This window comes from Pygoscelis adeliae, unplaced genomic scaffold (assembly GCF_000699105.1).
Source record: "Pygoscelis adeliae isolate BGI_AS28 unplaced genomic scaffold, ASM69910v1 Scaffold233, whole genome shotgun sequence".
NCBI lineage: Eukaryota > Metazoa > Chordata > Aves > Sphenisciformes > Spheniscidae > Pygoscelis > Pygoscelis adeliae.
In genome coordinates this window covers 916,201-935,176 of record NW_008824421.1, presented here as the reverse complement: position 1 = coordinate 935,176, position 18,976 = coordinate 916,201, and the positions used below count along the sequence as shown (strand labels likewise).

The 18,976-nt window shown below is 37.4% G+C and overlaps 1 protein-coding gene across 1 annotated transcript in view; it reads right to left on the bottom strand.

Annotated features, from left to right (window-relative positions):
- Positions 1-18,976, bottom strand: part of BRE (brain and reproductive organ-expressed (TNFRSF1A modulator)) — a 173,100-nt gene that overhangs the window by 17,164 nt on the left and 136,960 nt on the right. Inside the window, exon 11 of the mRNA XM_009320906.1 lies at positions 2,299-2,452. Within this exon, the coding sequence (XP_009319181.1) occupies positions 2,299-2,452 (154 nt within the window). The remainder of the gene's footprint in view (positions 1-2,298; positions 2,453-18,976) is intronic.

Below are 18,976 nucleotides of genomic sequence, written 5' to 3'. Positions count from 1 at the left end.
TGTGGCCCTAGAACAGTAGGGCCAGAAAGATAAACAGAGCTGTTTTGTCTCAAAGGATGCCAAGCACTTGGGAGACCATTTAGCTAAGAGGAAAAAAGACTACATATAAGCAAAACCTAATAGACAGTATTTAGAAACACAAGCAAGTTGTCTTCGATTTATCCAGGGCTAAGTTTACTTCAGCTGAGCAGAATTACATTGCTTCTAGAGGCTAAATCGTGTATCCTTCCTTTCTGTTTTTATTTGGGATGTTTTGATGTGGTGCTTGAACTAATACATTTAATTAGAACACTCTCCTATGTATCTACATATATTCCCATATACTTGGTCCATAACATGGCTACGGTAAAAATACAGTAGAATGAAAAATTATTTGGTTGTGTTGAAACACACTAACCTATTCTAAGAAGCCCTAGCAAATCTTTTAAACACTGTTTACATAAGGTGCTCAATTGTGTTAAAATCTTTCTTAAAATATGCTAACACGTATCATAACATCATACTTTTCTTGATACAGATTTATTTATGGTACCTACTCAGGAATCACTAGTTGTTCCTGCAAGCAAAGCGCTTTTAACTAGAGCAGCTTCTCCGTCTCTTTGCAGCTCAGTGATAGTTATTTCAGACATTGCAGCATACTTTCTTCCCCCGCTTCTCATCATCTTTCTCATATTACGTATCCAGTGTAAAACTTGAATGCAAAGGCTCAAACATAAGAGTGAATAACCTCACAAAACGTACATGTGATAGTAAGTGTACACATTTAGTGCTTTTTAAAAGAACTGTTATAATACTTCTAAATTTCAAGCGCAGGGTAGAAAAGTCCATTTGTATATACCCACTCATACATGAATGGACTTAGCAGACAGCACATAGGTACTTGTAAGCTTCCAGCTGCAAAAGAAATGCATTTTGTAATATGGTCATAAAAAAAAGCCACAGTAATGCTTCCAGTTATTCTTTTTTTTTTTATTTTTAAACAAAATACTCATAATATTCTGCTAGAGAAAAGAAAAAAGTCCACAAAAAAAAAAATCATATTTGATCAAGAAATAGCTCTCCTAGACAGTATGGTAGTAAAACCAAATGCTAGCAAAAAAATTTCTATTACAATGCATCAAAATCCAAAATCAAATGTTACTTGATGTTCTCCATAAAATTTACATTAGTATAAAATCTGGAAATGCTTCAGTCAATTGTTGTTTGCTTCCATCATTTCCAAATTACAATCAGTTTCTGACCATGCCATTCATTTGATTTACTCAGCTTGAACTATTTTCATTCGACTCTTGTTTACGCATCTTTGCTAATTTAATTTAATCTTCTGATTGTCATTCAAAATGTTCATCCCAATATGCCTTGTTATTTATGCAGTTTAATGCCTTTACATGCTGAACAACTGATAATCAGCCTGCTTAAATCTCTTGCCGTTCTAACATTTCTACACTTCGCAAAAATGAAATACTGCAGCAAGGCCGTTGCCCATACTGCTCCATTCAGGTAAAATCTGTTTTGCTTCATTAGAAGACAGGGGTAATATCTGGTAGACAAAAGGGGCACCGCTGCCCACGGCAGCTTGCCCTTGCAACAGAACCACTCTGGGGTGGCTGTCCTGTCATCTTTAACTAAAGGGGATGCTCGGACTGAAGTGCTGTTTCCCCAGCCTGAAACAAGGGCTTGCAGACAAACCGCAGAGGAAGGAGTCAGGGATTCTCTGTTTCTAGCCAACAGAAAAAGCAGTAAAGAAAGAGATATTCAGACTTGCAGACAATTTTCTCAAGTTCTGATAGGACTGCCTCCTACGTCGGATTGGTGGTTTGCTCTACCTCCTCCTGTTCTTCCGTGTCTTTTTAGTACAGCCTTATTCCATACCTTTCAGGTTTTTCTTCCTTGCTCTCCCCATCTCACATGCTTCCCTTCAGGGTCCCCCCCCGACACCAACACAAAACCATGGAGTTACCTTGACTGACTGCTACCATGCAGATTACTCCTGCTGGGGGCTATCTTGTCTACTTAGATTGGAAGCTCTTTGGCGCAGAGATTGCCACCACCCTGTGCCTGTACAACGCCTAGCAGAAAGAGTCTTCTTTTGATCAGTCCTCTGGCACTAATGTAATAAGCATAATTAATAAAGTATCTGTCTATACTCATATACGGGAAACACTAGGACTGTGAGAGAACAAAAACAGGTTCAGCTTTTATAACGCTGGAAATGTACAGTTAAATCCATGAAATTTCTACTGACAGACGACCGTGTAACAAAAGGAATATTTAGTAGGAAACAGCAGTCTGACTTACTTTGCTCTCTTGGCCATTTCATTGCCATCCCAGCGGGGGCTGTAAGGGTAATTCTTCTGGGCCTGGGAGTACAGCTGGCCACTGTTAGTGAAGTGATAGACGGACTGAAACGTTAGGGTTGGTTGGTCTCGAGGAAAGTAGAGGGGTAGGTCAACTGAAATAGAAAAAAGAAGAAAAAAAAAGAAAAAAGAGAGTCATAGAAATACAACATTGTGGGTTTTTTTTGTTGTTGTTGTTTGTTTTTAACTGGGACTATATCATTCCTTTCTATTGATTTAAAGGTGACAGAACAGGAGAAATTGATGATTACTTCTAAAATATACTTCTGCATTTCTTGTAAGTAATGATTCCAACATATTGCTGTATGGGACAGTTTGCTTTAGCAAAACATTTTTGTAAATTACATAATTAAAAAAAAGTTTAGCTAGTGTATTTCAATGCTAATCATAACATTTACACCATGATTATTTTGTTATAGAAAAAATAATGCAGTATTTTCCTTTGTAGTGAAATTTTCCCTTTCAAAAATTCACAAAATACATTCTATTTATGCTTTCCATTCAAGAAACAAATTTATCTTTATCTGCTTTAGCCAATTCATTTTAGTGTCCCTATGGACATCAAAAGCATTATCATTCTCATTTTACCGCTGTCTGAGACTTAAAGTGGTTAAATGATTTGATAAAGGATATAGAAAGATTCAGTCACATGAGTTGGAAAAGATCTCAACTTGCCATCATCTGTTAGACAAAAAAACCCCCACAAAACCAAAAACACACTGCGAAGTCATTAATACCCAAAATATCTCACTAAAAATAAAAATCAGAGCCTCTTAGTTCCCTTTGCTTATCACTGTCTCATCATCAGCTAGGTCTGGCAGAACAATAAAATAGTCTACAACAGTTAATAATATGGTCAGAAACTGATTTTTAACTGAAGTATAACTCTAGCAATAAAAAAGTTAAGATTTTCTTGGTCTACTTTTAATATCAGGAGCCTTCGGAAATCTGTAGTTAAACTGAGTTATGACAACAGACTTGAACTGTTTACATTAAACGTCTAATCTAATACCAAAATTAACAGAAGAATGTGCATTTCTTTTAAAGGTGTAGACTTCATTTATAAAGCACCTACGACTGTACTTTTTGTTATCCTCCAAATCACAATTCTTTAATTCTGCACAATGAAAGAACACTGCAATGGAACAGTAACTCCCTGTAAACCTTAAATCATTTTTCCTATTGGTGCAGCAATGAGTGAAATAAATTAATAAGATTATAATTCATTCACATGAGCCTGAGTTCTCAATATTCTCTCTTTGTGACTTCACAGTCCTTTTTAAAGAGAAGGAAAAACTCCTAATTAATAAACAGGATGTAAAAGCTGAAGTAGGAGCCAAAGCAGGTGGTAAAACCACTACAAACAGAATTTTAAGAAAGAGAAAGGAACATTACAGGACTGAACCCATCCTCAGGTGGAACAGGATCTCCCCTCCAGTACGCTTGGTAACGCATTATATTTTCTACTTTTAAATACTTCATGAAGCACTGCCTTTGAAATCTCTGCTCATACACTGAGATATCAGTGTAAGACAGGTTTTATTTTTCTAAATCCCATGCTATCATTTTGCTAGTCCCTTCATTTTTCAGTTTTTCTAATCATGTCTGAATACTTGGATGTGCATCAGCCAAACTATAGCTCCCTGTTCCCTGAAATACCCTCCAAACTCCACAAGTAAAACTGTTTGTAGCTGTGAAGTAAACAAAACCGAATGTGATATTCCAGTTACAGTCTCAAAATACAACAAATTACTGTGGATGACAGTGTTTGCTCAATTCATGACCCAGTGGCTGAGCTACACGTGATAGCTCCCCGAGTCCTGGTGACTCAGATCGCACAGCAGCTTCCAGCAGATATTTAAGCGGTAATGACACGGGCAGAGTTCTGCTAATTTGAGGGCAGATCACTGCTGTAACAAAGGTTAGATTCAAAGATTGCTCCGTCAAATTCCTCTTTATAACATGATTATTAAATAACAACCCTGAAAAACATCGGTTTATCGAGGCCGTTTATCAGCAAGCAAGCTGTCTCCTCCCCTCGCAGACAGTACGTGTGTGCCGCAGCCTCTGAAGGACTTCACCGTGGAAAAGAGTATGAAGCAAGGAGACAGGCTCTCCGTTTTAACGTTATAAATATACTTCTTCAGCTCTGAGTGCTTAAACTCTGTTCCCCTAGTGCATCTTTTTCCTTCCTAAGTACCAACTCCTTAAAGGAAAACTACTCTGTATGCTTGCGTATTTTATCACTGTGTGAAAGGAATAACAAACTTCAGCAAAACACGCGAGTAATAGTTCAGTCCTTATACTTAACGTTTTACTTGACAATTTCTAATTTTCATTAACTTTCCTTTGAAAACTTCTGTCTACCTAATTGGGGCAAGCAGCAGCAGTTTTCTTCCTGTTACCTAAAACTAAAGGTTTGGACGTAAGAGAAGGTATCTAGCACTAGAAACACTGTTTAAATGGATAATCAAGACGTTGCTATCACTACAGAGATGATTCCATTCGTTACAAGAAGCCTTTCTTTTATAAAAATATTTTTCCAACACCGGTATCACCAAAATATAACAGAAAACATTTTCTTCTTTTATTAACCAAAACCCGTATAAGAATTTTCAGGAATTACTTACATTCTAAACTGTTAAATCAGATAATCAAATCAGATTTAAAATTTTGCATCCCACATCTGGCCCACAGCAGTATCATCCTGAACTGCAAGTAGAGTTTTGAAAAATTTGACCTGCCTTTGATTTCTAACACTACCCTTCACGTAAAATCACCAAACCCCCATTTTTCTAACCCAAGTGTTTCCTAAATACAAGGTGTGAGATGAGTCCAGACCAAGTGAAAAAACCTGTCCCTAATTCTGGAACACAACCACACCTAAAAGACCAGTAAACAGGAAACAGCCCTGAGTTGTAAAGTGTTATACATATCTCAAGGTAGCCAGCTATTATTTCAGCAGTAGGAAGGGAAGGCAAGAACTCACTTCCGTCGCCGTGGATGCCCGTTCATTGACACCGTGCGTGCACAGAACGCTTGGATTTGGGGTGAAGCGTTTTATTGTACGTGAAAAATAAGCAAATAACATTGGTAATCAAGGCTAGCAAGGTGCTTTGAAGTTAAAAGGTCAAATTCAGCTCATAGTCACACAGGTTGATAAAGAAAATTTTTCTTTTTACCTAGTCGGATAGGCAATCTGACTCTCAATCTGTGCATTGATACAAAATCAGATCTGCCTTCACGCGATACATAAGGTGGCAAAGGTAAGTGTAATCATGATTACATCCCAGACAACATTTACACTTTGTCATGAAAAATGCATCACAGTTAAAAACAACGCACCGCTTTTGTAAATCAACACCTGAACTAGGCAAACTTTTATAAGCCCGCTTTCATTTTGGCATGCTAGTTACCTAAGAACTATGAAAACGTATTCATGTTGAATACAAGTACTATTTCCAAATAACAGCTGACTCACAAAGTACCCTGGTGATATGTCTGCAGAAAATAAGCAGATGACTCATGTCTGTAAATTCCTGAAAGTACCAATAGACCCCTTGCTTAGTCATCTTTTGCTTGGATGCTGGGTTCACAAGCTCTGTAAACTATAATGAGGGATCTAGCTCTTAGTAGGACTCTCTCTCCCTTTTTTCCTCTCTTCTAAACAGTGCAAATTATCTCTCTAAAAATAACTTCCTCTACGTAAGTGAGTCACTTGAACTAGCAAGCTTATACAAGTCATGCAGTTAAGCAGTAATATTTGGTTATGAAGGTAAAAATCTTGCTGTCAAACTCAGATTTAAAACGAAAATTATGTCAGAGGAAGTCCCATTTACCCCTTCTCTCACAGAAATAGAAACATTTCCTTTGGAAAATTTAAACAATTAGCTCATTCAGGAAAGTAAAGCTTTCTAATTCAGTTCCATGCTCAAAGTAATTTAATCCTGATGATTTCTTACTTTGGCTTTCCTAAGCATCACACTGTTAATATAAGAGGAACTCAAAGAAGCAGACCGGAGAAAGAAGCCAATACCACAGTAAAACACTGCTTTCTCCTACATTACAATTTACAGATCATTTTTTAAAAGTCAAGTTTTAGAAAGCCATAGTGCGGGGAAAATCACATCTTTATGAAAGCTCTACATGAGCAGAACTTGGAGGGCTGTTTTGGGTAATTAAGCATTGAGTAAATTCTTCGGTGATTGAACCCTAATTTTCCCCACACAGTTCATAAGAAAGCAAAAGAAAAAGGACTTGCTTGTTGAGAATGAGTCACGTTGTAAAGAAACTTAATTACAGTTTATAAATAGTTGAAGTTGCTCTCTTTTTGAAACACAAGAAACTATTGAGAAGTAACACACAAATTTGCTTCTCTTGACTAAGTTAGCATATAATGCATACATATATTCAAAACATAGTTTTCTTGAAGCCAAAATCCTGATTCATTAATAACTAAAAAACTGTGCAATGTATCAGTAAGTTTAATTGTTCATTTTCTTAAAGAACAACCATCTGACAGCTGGAACAGGTTACCTAGTTTGTTAAGCTCATGTCAACAACTGCAGAGTTGATTTCGACAGTCTTATTAACTTTAAAATAATATCCTTAGCATCTAATTTTATAGCTTTTTAAACAGGGTATGAAATGTGGAAGGGATGTCCCGGCAAAAGCATATACCAGTGCTGCTATAGGGTTTCTGAAGGAAAAATGCTTAGAAGAAAAAGGCAGGTTTACCACAGCGCTCCCCTCCCCGCCTTTAAGCACTGGAGAGAAGAGAAGGGAAAAGAAAACCATGCTTGAAATGCATGCTGGCCATACAAATATTTCGAAGTACTTAGATGGTAAGATTTAGAAAATTTTCCATATACCGTTCTTCTGTTCTAGAGAGAAGGTTTATTCATCCTTTGTACGGCACTGGATAAATCTAGGTATTTTTCACAGAAGTCGGCATTTACTCACTGAATGTTACGCACCGTTTTAATGCTTGGATGATACTATACTGGTTATCTTATTAACCTTCAGGATGCTTGAATCTGCTGCAGTTTATTGCACCTGTAATTTGTTTTGCACTCACAAACACTGGCTGATCTGGATATGTTACTGCTGAGATGTACAAGACTTCATGGCCTGCACAACCTCAATTCAATCTCTACTTGCTTATGGAGCAGCCTCCAAAGACAAGATAACACAGTATTCTTTCCAGTTCAGTTCCCAGGCTGGACATAGCTGGCCAAAGGAGACACTGTTCTGGTTTGCCCCACCTGACAAACTCTGCCCCTCTGCATTTATTTACTACACAACACTGAAGCCTTGCTCTGATTAAGTATGTATTCATTTCTGCATGAGCTTTTCAATGTGATGATTCTAATCATTGTAAGGGATGACGATAGCTACATAAAATATTTAAAAAATTGTTTCACAGCACCTTCATGAATTGAGAGGCTCTTTAGGGATTCCAGACCGGGAACGAAGGAACAAGGAAAGGACAGTCAACCTGTCTACTGATGCTGAGTACCAGCCTGTGGGACCCAGTTCTTCTGAGACTTAATAGTAGATAATACTTTATATAGCCAAACACAACTCCTTCCAATGTTGACTGCCATAGCAGGTACTTCAGAATCAATGATTACTGGACACGTGAAAAGTTCTGTTTAAATTATTTCACCAGAAAAACAAGAAGGGTACAGGAAAGATGTGCCAAACCCAAATCTCCAGAGAACACTGAACAATCTTAGCCTGATACTATCTGTTCTCTTCCCAAATTCCCCTGACTCACTCCTTACTTATCATCCAACTTTGGCCAGAGACTGCCTCTGCATTCAAGTACTTCTGATGAAGTAAGTAATGGAAACAGGAAACACATATTCCAGGCTCCAGAACTGTCTCTTATTAGTATATATTCATCATCTTTTTGCTTGTTCTTTTTTTGGTTCAGTGAATTTCACATTCTCTCTGCCTTTACTTGCAACTGAGGTCACGCTGCTGGGAAAAACAACTTGTGGATTTGAATGCACTGCCTCAAACTGAGAAATTCCTTGAACTCGGAGCTCTCCAGTTTTCATGATGTGTTAATGTGGATGAGACCCGTGTGAATTTACAATGCAACTCGGTGGTAACACAGATACCATATTATACAATGCTCCTTACACAACTATCAAGCTCTATTTTAAAAAGAAAATTTCTAGTAGGCTTTCTGGCACGACTTCTCCTATGGGAAAGCTGTTCCAGACAGCCCATACGATGGGTGAAAAAATCTTCACCTAACTTCAAGGGAACACAGCTATCTTCAGTTTTTACACAGAAATTCCAGTACAGGTGGCCTTTCAGGAATCATACTGGTCACCGTACCTGCTGAGAAACCTGAACAGATTCAGTCGCCAGCATTTTGGAGACTGTAGTGGGTAGCACAAACCTCTGCAGGGCAGGACTTCAGGCTATTTTGCCTAGTGAATCTTTCCTCGACTCTTGTGTGCTGAAGGCCTTTAGCCTACGTTCTGCTGGCAAAAAATGAAAGGGTGAATTTGGCTCAAAACACACATAGAATTACTAAATGGCACAGCTATCCTGCTTTGGTGCATGATGATGTAGTCCTGCAAGAATGAGAGAGCAAGGGTGACAAATAACATATCAATGGCATTACTGTGGGACTTTAGGTTAACAGAGCACAGTCACAGGAATTTGAATTTGTTAAATATTATTAGGGCTAACATCCCTTCTGGAGAAAAACAGGTTCTTTGCTATTTTGAAATCAACATTTCAAAATTTCAAATGTGAAATGAAAAGCTCTTTATGGAATTTTAGCTGAGACACTTACGGCACTTTGGGTGTGTTGGTAATCACAGCTGGTTTTGAAATAATTACGTCTGCTCTTGCTATGGGAAATATCCACCCCATCGGCAAAGTCAACACATACAGTAAATGAATAAGATGACTTATATACAAAATACTTCCAAATAAATGCTATGAAAATAAAAGTACTATGAAAAAAGACGACTACGTTTTTTAACTGCATCAGTTACATATCAACTGAATGTATAATATTAATCAATGGAAGATAAACATTGACATGTGATTGTAATAATGGAAAAATGGCAATATTTGGGATTATGACAATTTATGTGAATTTATGAAATTCATAGTTCCTTGTTTTGTACTGGGAAACGGGTCTGGCAACAGAATAACTCACTAAGGACCAGTCCTGTAACTGCATTTGTATAATGACTGATCCTCATAACGACACAAGATCTTCTTGACCTTTGTCAGCAACTATAATATTCAAGAATGGGAAGGGAACCCACTGAGATGTTTAGAAGATAAGGTTATTAGAAGGTCGTTAGGAAGAATTCAGCTGGGATAAGAAAGGAGGAAACTGCTGAGGAACCTTTTCTTTAGCACAGGTTTAACGCATTACCTCCAGAACACGAGGCTGCTGACAGCAGTTATTGAAAGTGCTGGCAAATGCCCAGTTTGCAGTAACTTTGCTGATGTTCACTGTGACATTAAGGAATGCTTGAAGGAATCTAATTTTCCTTATTTTTTCCCTCTTCTTTTTTTAATTGGGCAGGAATAACTTTCAGTTATTGTCAGTCCAGGTTAGATTGGAAATACGAACTGGTTGTTCTTTTCTTAAAATTTTTGCACCAACAGTATGTCCCTTTCCATAATATGTCTTATGACAACATCACATCTATGGAAATGGCCAACTTCAAAGTCTCAAATACAGAAGTGGTTACCTTTCATTCCAGCGCTCTTAGACAGCCCTTGAATCTTTCTGAATAATGGAAACAATGACTTGTGATGGATTGAACTGTTCTGACACATTACAGAGAGATTTGTTTCCTTGTGGATTTCAATGAGACTAGAATAAATTTATCACTTAGGTTTCTTTGTTTTGGCTTACTTTTTTTTTTTAAATATAAAGTATGTAACCCATTTTTATTTGAAGAGGACTGCATGACACTGCTGTATCTATCTTGTGGTTCTCATTCCACTGATAATGGGAACTACAATATAGTCTAGGCACCAATGCCAAGTAGATTTATGATTACTATTGTTTTGATTTTCTTTCAACATAGGCAGATGATATGGTTATAAAAATATCCCATGTCTTTATCATAACCCGTATCTTTCTTTTAAGTACCCCATCCTTCATACAAAAACAGCATTTTAAAAAAACGCCACAAAAATAGTTTAAATACCTTAAGTTGCAGTCATGTGCTGCAGACAGAGTATCTAATTCTTTGTTTAGTCTTACAGAGGAACTAAATAACAGATCAAATCAAGATATTCTTCAAGCAGTTTCCAGCTATGTGGTCAAAGACCATGAAAAAGTGATGTAACTTAACCCGAAAACTGCTTTATAATGTCTTCTTTCTTTGGAGCGTCATCACCCACCTCAACTATGTCATACTCTTTTGGACTTTTACAGCAAGACTGTACAAAAAGACTACCTCCTAAAAATATCCCATGGAATATCTCATAATCCTGTATCAAGCCCAAAGAAATGGCATAATGGCCTCCCAGGTCTTTTCCTTCTCTAATTCTTATAACCATTATTATTTTAATTAAAAGAAAGGCATTTTATTTTTACCTCACTAGCTTCAGCTAGCAACATCTATTTCATTTTATTTTTACTTCAAATTCTCAAAGATTTCATTCCCTCCCCCTTCCGTTTTTATTTCCTTTTATTGTTTCTACTGTAACAGTTTCTATAGTAACTTCTTTAAGTGCTGATGAGATTGATGCTACTGAAAGCTGCCTCTTCTCCATCTGAATTGCTTGAAGCTTATACTTCAAATACAGTTGCAGTTGTTATGGGTGTAAAAAGCAAGCTGTGCCCTTTCTTGGCACAGGCTGATGACCATTGCATGTAACTGGTAGAGAAAAGGTGAAAACTTTTCCTCTGCTTTCCCAGTACAGAGACGCACTGCTGATCGCTGAGAAGTTTTACATTACTTTCCAGCAGGACAGGAAGACTCCTAAAGCATGTTTTTACCTGAAAAGCAGTTGTGCAAAAACACTGGCTTCTCTCACTGACACTATTAAGCTTATGAGGCTTGCAAATACGTTCTTTTTCCTGTTTTAAATGCTGCCTGGGATTTGAAAGGAAACTGATTTATTTCATTCTCATCTGGAATCAGCGTGACATTATCCTGCAGGTCAAGAGGACCCTTTGCTGACACATATGCTATCCTGTTCTTTCAAGCTCTGCTCCATGCAGGCTTACAGCTTTCAAATCACAATGCGGTGTAATCCTGCCTGACCCAACCAGCCAACTAAGCCACTCCAGGTATTTTTAAAGCCAAACTGAAATCTACTTTACTGCGATATAGGCCCGTTGCTTCTTCCCAATCCTGAACGTTACGATTTATCACTTTTGCCCTTGAAGCCACCTTTCACAGTTCTAAAGGCTTATCCTTCTATTGCCTTTTCACGACCTAAAGAACTAGTTTGTGAAATATACTCTTTTAAGCCACACTTTCTAGACTACCGGTCATTTTTGGTTCTCTCTTGTGAATACCCCATTTGAGGATGAAGCAAGACAAATAGCAGGAACACAACCCTAAGCTTCAGGGAGTGAACTTTGGGCCGTTCAGGGATCTTGCCCCTCCCATGGAAGAATCCTATGGGATAATGGTCCTGGAGAGAAGAGGGGTCCATGATCACCTCCTCCAAGCTCAAGAATGGTCCATCCTAATGAGCAGAAAGTCAAGCAATAGTAGCAGGAGGCCTACATGGATGAACAAGGAGCTCCCGACAAAACTCAAACATAAAAAGGAAGCGCATGAGATGCGGACACTCTCTGAGCATGCAGAGACCAGGTTGGGAATGTCAAAGCTCACCTGGAGTTGAATCTGGCAAGGGAAGTTAAGGACAACAAGATGGGGTGCTAGAGGAACAGCAACAGCAAAAGGAAGACTAGGGAAAATGTGGGACTGCTGCTGAATGGGGCAGGGGAACTGGTGACAAAGGAGACATAAAAGCAGCTTAAGCATTCCCTCCTTCTCCCATTTAGACATTTAAGCATCTTTGTGACCAGTTCCATCTCTAAACCAAGGTGTATTTCTTATTATTCAAAAGTAAACTGTATTTATCTATTTCATAAAAGGCATGCAGCAGTTGCCTCTGTGTGCCTTTGCTGTGTCACATACGGCTTCCTAGAAAAAGTTTACTTTGGTAACAAAGTAATTTGTCATTGGGTAGAAAGAGGAAGGAGATAGGGAAGAAGGATTCAGAAAATCTTTCATTTCTTGATGCAGCTCTTATTTCTAGACATTTCATATCTCTAATAATCCTGTGGTGTTCTGTATCATCCTGTTTTTTTCTGAAAGCATTGCCTGGTATTGAACCCAGGACTGATCCATGTGAAACCCATGCTCATCATCTCCTTTCCAGTACCACAATCTGTACTCAACTCCCAACTCTGTCAATGACTTTTTGTGACCTAATTACTTTTTTTCAAAAACTGAGTGGATAAAATAGGATTATATAACTTCCCTATCTCAGGCATCTTTTCTGAGAATTTATTAGTTATCTGTTATATATTTGGGCACATAGTAGTAGTACTCTAGATAAATCTATTAAAATAAGAAAAAGCAACAGTTCACTTTTCTGAAAAGTGCAATTTTATAAGAAGTTATTACAAAACCTTTCAGTCCCTTTGTTAAAGTGCTCGTAGTTCCTGGAAGAACATCAATTAATGTCTACAGCAATATACTACAGTTTTAAAAGTATGGCAAATATACGCATTTCTCAGAAATTAAAAAGGTAACATCCACAGCAAAGTGACACTTAAAAATACTCTGCCACTCCACCCACGTCAGGCCATCATAAAATATTGTAAAACCTAATTCCTATCACAACAGTTGTTTCCTGTTTGTTGCTGTTCATACCAAGTTTTATGAATCACCTTGTGTCCATTCTCCCTTTTTTAGCAGAATTATAAATATGAACCTAAAACTAGTTTATACTGAGTGACATGATTACAAAATGAACACAGAGAAACAGAAAAAGAGGAAAAGAAAACCTCTGCTTTCAGGTTCACTTGCATCCATTATGAATACCTAAATATGGAAAATCTCATTCAGCTCACGTGCAAGTAAATACGCAGGATGGAATCAAAGGAACACGATGTTTAACGTACTCTTAATGACAAAAAATAAATTATCAGCTTTCAATACAAATTTCAAACTAAATCTAGTTGGCAGTGTCCCTTAGAAATAAAGGAGAAAAATACGCAACGGAGAAAAATGATCAGCAAAAGGCTAATTAATTTTCCAAATGCTGCAATTCAGTCATGGGATTAGCCCCTGCCTATGCTTAGTTAAGTGCAGAACTGTGTGCCTGTGACTCAGGCTACTTTTCCATCACGCTGCCTGATCCACAGCACTGCAGCGTATCTGAGCTTTCATTGACTTCAGTTAAGCGATACGCACCTCACTACACAGGAAATGTCAGAGAATGCTCTGTTTTGTGGTGATTAAAACAATGTACAAAGTTTTGAAGAGACCCCCTCTGCTCAGGGTATATTTTGCTGTAGGCAGAATGACATGCGCTCAGGAACTTTCAAGACAGATCCAAAGAAATACATGGTACCGACTAAAAGTACTGAGAGAGTCAGAGGAAAAGACCGCCTCATGAGACACACTTATCTGCTTACTGAACAGTCAAAAAATTACTCCCAAACATAAGATCCAAATGGCTTTTGACTTCTGCCAGCCAGTTTTACATCACTGGGGCTTTCTTAATCTCCAGTTTCTCATTTAAGAATGAAATGACATCCCTATACAATCTTTGCAGACCTTTTTGATCAGCATTGAACTTCTCATACTAGACTCCTGAAACATTTGTTATGCTTGACATTTCTGCTGAACTACCTTGTTTTCCTGACACTACCAGACATCACTCCATTCTCCTGTACCTTGTTATTCACACTGTCATGTTCTCTTTTTCCTTCTCCCTTAGTTTTCAGAGAGTCATAAATTCCCATTTTCATTTAAGGAACAATGAGAACATTAAAATAAAAGCGCTATGTAAGGAAGCCAAAACACCTCATAAGATAAAAGCTCACAGAAGCGATCTAATGTAAATATTCCACTCAACACTTGGCCCTTTTTTAGGAAACAACTCCGGCAGACAACAGTTTATTTTTCCATACCTTTTCTTGAAGACACTTCTCTTTCCTCATCAGACTAACTTCCCTGAAGAAGTGGAGCCAATGCAATCTTAATTTTCTCCAAAAATTTTTTTCCTGGAATTTGAAGTGTTAATTGTGATGACTGCCAGGCACTGATATTGGTGAAGGAGAGCAACTCTTGAAGGCTATCTTCTTTTCAGCTTCCAAAAAGTATGTGAGCAAGTCTTACATGACAGAAGACTGAAAAAAATATATCTCTAAAACTACCAAGCCCACTCAAATGGTTATTCATACTCCAGTAGCACAGAGGAGTCACTGAGCATATTCCAACTGCATTAAATACTATATCAAAACAACAAACACTAGCTACTTCTCACATTTACATCTAACAAGATCTATAGGTCCTATATAACAGAGAGGGCTCTGTGGCCAAAACTACAGGCAGATAAAGGTTTACTGAAATATTTACAGGAATGTTTACACGAAATAGTCTCATGTTCTGGGTTCCAAATTGCTCAGATAAACAAATAATTTCTTGAACATTTCTATTATCTCAGTGACTGTGGAGTTAGTGTGGCAGGCATGTGATTTTTCAAATAGGAATCTGCAGAAGTAATTTCAAAAACAACAATAAATACAATCTTAGATGAAAGAAAAGACTTTTGCCTTCTCACATAAGCTCCCCTAAACCCAAATAGCAAACACTAAGTGATCAGACACACGTTCATCTAGGAAAAATCTTCCATTTAAGACTTTATCAAACCTCCTTGCTAGCCATTTACTACCACAAAGTCTAACTTGTTTATTTAAACAGCTGCTGGAGGAATAGATGAAGGGGCTGACAAATGCTCATTAGCTTTGTTCTGTTGACTTTCCAGAGGTGGGGCAATCTCCTTTAAAGGGCAGGTAGCATCTTAAACTACACCAGGTGCCTGAAAAATTAACATTTACCTAAATTCTAAGGATTATTGTCGCTCTACTGAATGATTAAAACAATATCTGAAGCCTAATAAGTTATTTCTGTTTGGAAAGGGAACTGATAGAAGGAGTTACTTCTTCAGTGCAATTGTGTTTATTTACAGTGGGTGGGCATACCTTTCTCTTTCTCTGAACACTACTGGAATAAACTGCACTTTCTTTGCACAGTAGTGTAAACTTGTCTTCGCAGCTACTAATGCTCTTTCCCAAAATGTCCTTTTTTTTCCCCCCTCCTCCCAAGCCTCATCTGACAAACACAGCTACCAAAAATTATTTGTTTGTGTCTTTATTTTCCAAGCTCCTTTCTGAGGCTGTGGACAGATGTGCTAATCCAGATCGAAAAGAGGTTTATGAGAGCGAACCCCAATTGTTTAGCTCAGGCCATCAATTCAAACCACGTAAGTTGACTGCATTGGTATAAATTGCTCTGCTGACAAGCGTGTGCAGATAGCAATATCCAAACAGGAATGCATCAGAAGCTGCCATTGATGACTTCCATCAAAAAACTCTGAATCCAGAAGCACGTGTCCGCCCAAAGGCTGATACTCATAGGTATAACCTCCTATAACCCAATTAATGCTCTAGGCCCCTTGCTTGCTTCTCTCTTCTGCGTAAAAACCTCCTTCTTGCTGAGATGCTGCCTATTTCTGATCTATTCTCTGACAGAGGTAACCACGTAACTGCACAGACAGGTAAGAGGGTGGACAAAAAGCTACTTCAGTTGGCACTCCCATAGCAAGAAAGCTCGTTAATTAAACTTTAGCTTTTACATGACTAGCACTTTGGACCTCCCGGGTCACTGGTATTACCCAACACAGAACCCGAAATCCCTTACAGTTAGCCAAGGTCAGGGGCAGCAACTGTTCCCACCAACTTGACCTAAGTCTGAGATCCCATACAAACTTAAGGTGCAAATGTTGGCAGCTTCCAACATTCTCCATCCCCCCAAATATTGTTCAATGAAACAAAACCTTTTTCGTTTAATATCTGCCCTTTTCAAGATGTCTTAAACAAATAACCACTAACACAAGCAGTGTATCATTTGCTATTGCAACCGGTCCAACTTCTGTCAATCTCCTTTGTGCTGACAACCTAAAAATCTTGTAAGATAAAAATTAATCTTTGAAAAACCTATATACAGGTTGTTTTGGAGTCCTATTCTTGTGTCCATACCAATAAGGCTACTTAATTCTTAATTATGCACAGATAATGTAACTTGTGTTTAGATTGATATACGGTATAAATACACAGAATGTATGGAGGAACAAGAATATGAAGAAATACCTATCTCCAAAAACTAATCATAGCTGATTTATAAACAAGAAGAGAAAGAAATCAGCAGTATATTGAAGTTTACTTACAAAGCTTCATACTGAGACTTACTGATAAACAGTATCAATATCAAAAGCACCAAGCTTGATTAACCATTTCCTCTTCCACATGGATGCATGAACTTCTCTGAATGTTTATTTCTTCTGTCATATATTTGAAAGCGCACGATTAATTCTTAAAACTAAACCACTAAAGGAACAGTTCCTTTGACTGCTCTTTGATCTAATATAACAACTTCAGCAGCTACATTAATCTAATGATTAAGTTTGCAATTAGGTAGCTCTTCTGTGTTTTAGGGTAGAGTGGGTAGACTTTGCTCTTCATTCTGTAACTACAGCACAAATAAATTTTTTTTAGCAAGTGAAATTGTTCTGAGGTTATTGGGCTTTGGCAACCCAGAACTACTTTCCCGTTTCTCTCATCTTTAACTCAGTTTACTCAATAAAACTATTCTGAATAATTTCGCTTTACTTCTAATGTGTTTTGCTTCCTCGTTTCCCAACAAGTTTGTAACTTTGAATGCAAGTAGTTGCAAAAAAAAGGCCAAAGTTATTTTTGAAATCTCTGAATGCATCTTTTGAAGGAAATAAAACTCACATTAGGGTTTATATATCTCACAATCTCAATTAAAACTAAAATTTTAACCAAAATTAAGATGCCAGTAAAATTTACTACGGTTCCTTTCATTTGATTTGCCAAGGTGTTTGCTGTATACTGACCTATTTATTCTCCTCTGAATACTTTCTCTACATACTATAGTAAATATATAAAGTAAAACAGTTTCCAACTTACAGCTATCTCTCCCAGACATTTTATTAGACGCTTGCTAAATAGTCAACCGTAATATACATAGTTATGTCAGTGGTTAAGAGATGAAAGCCTACACTACTTCACTCAGGAAATGAAGTGCAGGTTTCGGTCCTTTCATTGCAATATCCTTCAGTGCATGGAACATAAATGTTTTTGCAGTGGATTGTTCAACAAGCGGGTGATGCAATGGCTTACACATCTAAGCCACTGTATGATTTCTAAGGCCACAGGGTTAATACATAGTGATAAACTATTCAGTTATAATTGTAGCTTTCGTGCCAGTTAAATTGAGCACTCTGAATGTTACACAGTTAAAACCTACTCTGTTATTTGAGATTTGAATTTTGATTCCCCTGAAATCTAACTGATTCAACGTCTATTAAGTTATATTATCCCACAGCAAAAATCAAATCCACAGGAATTTTAACACTGATAAAATTAAGCCAAACATATTGGGGAGTAAGAAAGGTAGGAAATCTTCAAGAAGGTTGTACATAAAGAAGCATCATTTCATGGAAGACAATTGCCCAGTGACCAATTCTCAATCGTAGTTGAAGAGTAAGTAAAGATGTAATAAAGACAATTTTTCAAAAAAATATCAGTTTTATTTCTTTTTTTTTTCACAATGTAAATCATACTAATATGATGGAAGTTTTTTAATTTCAGGTTTGAGTTTCCTAGACCTCTTACAGTCATTACTGTCTGGAAATCTTAGGTGATAAAAAGAAAGAGATCAGTGAGACCATTTTTTATGATCTCCAATCCAACACAGGGTGAAGGACTTCTCTGAACAATGGCAATCCCCACTTCTTGCTTTAAGAACTCTGGGACAAATTTCTATGATGTCATTAAGACATCGTTAGTTTTCCACATGAAAAGCTAGCCCACAATCAAAAATGATGTAATCTGAAATATTCCAGTGCTAGACTGTTAACAAACACCAATGTTGCAGCTGCCCAGACTGCACTGTAATTATTTTAAACAACGATGAGAAGTGTAACAATCAAAAATAAAGGGTAACATGACTGAATTTCCCCAGACCAAAATATCTTTGATACCTGTGCATTTCACCTTACCATAGGGAAAAATAATAATAGTTACTTAAAGTAACATGTATTAGGCAGCAACCCTGCCACACTTACTAGTTTCTACATGAAGTAATTCCTATATATTTATTTAATTAAAAATGTCTTTTTGAAAGTAGTACAATCTTGAATTAAAAATTTCAAGTGACAGCAAATCTAGCTACATACTGTAGCAAACTGTTAGACAGTTTTGCCTACACAGTTTCAGTCTAGGAATAACCTTTGGCTCCTAACGACAGTATAGTGTTACTTCTCATTTAATATATTTTCCCTAC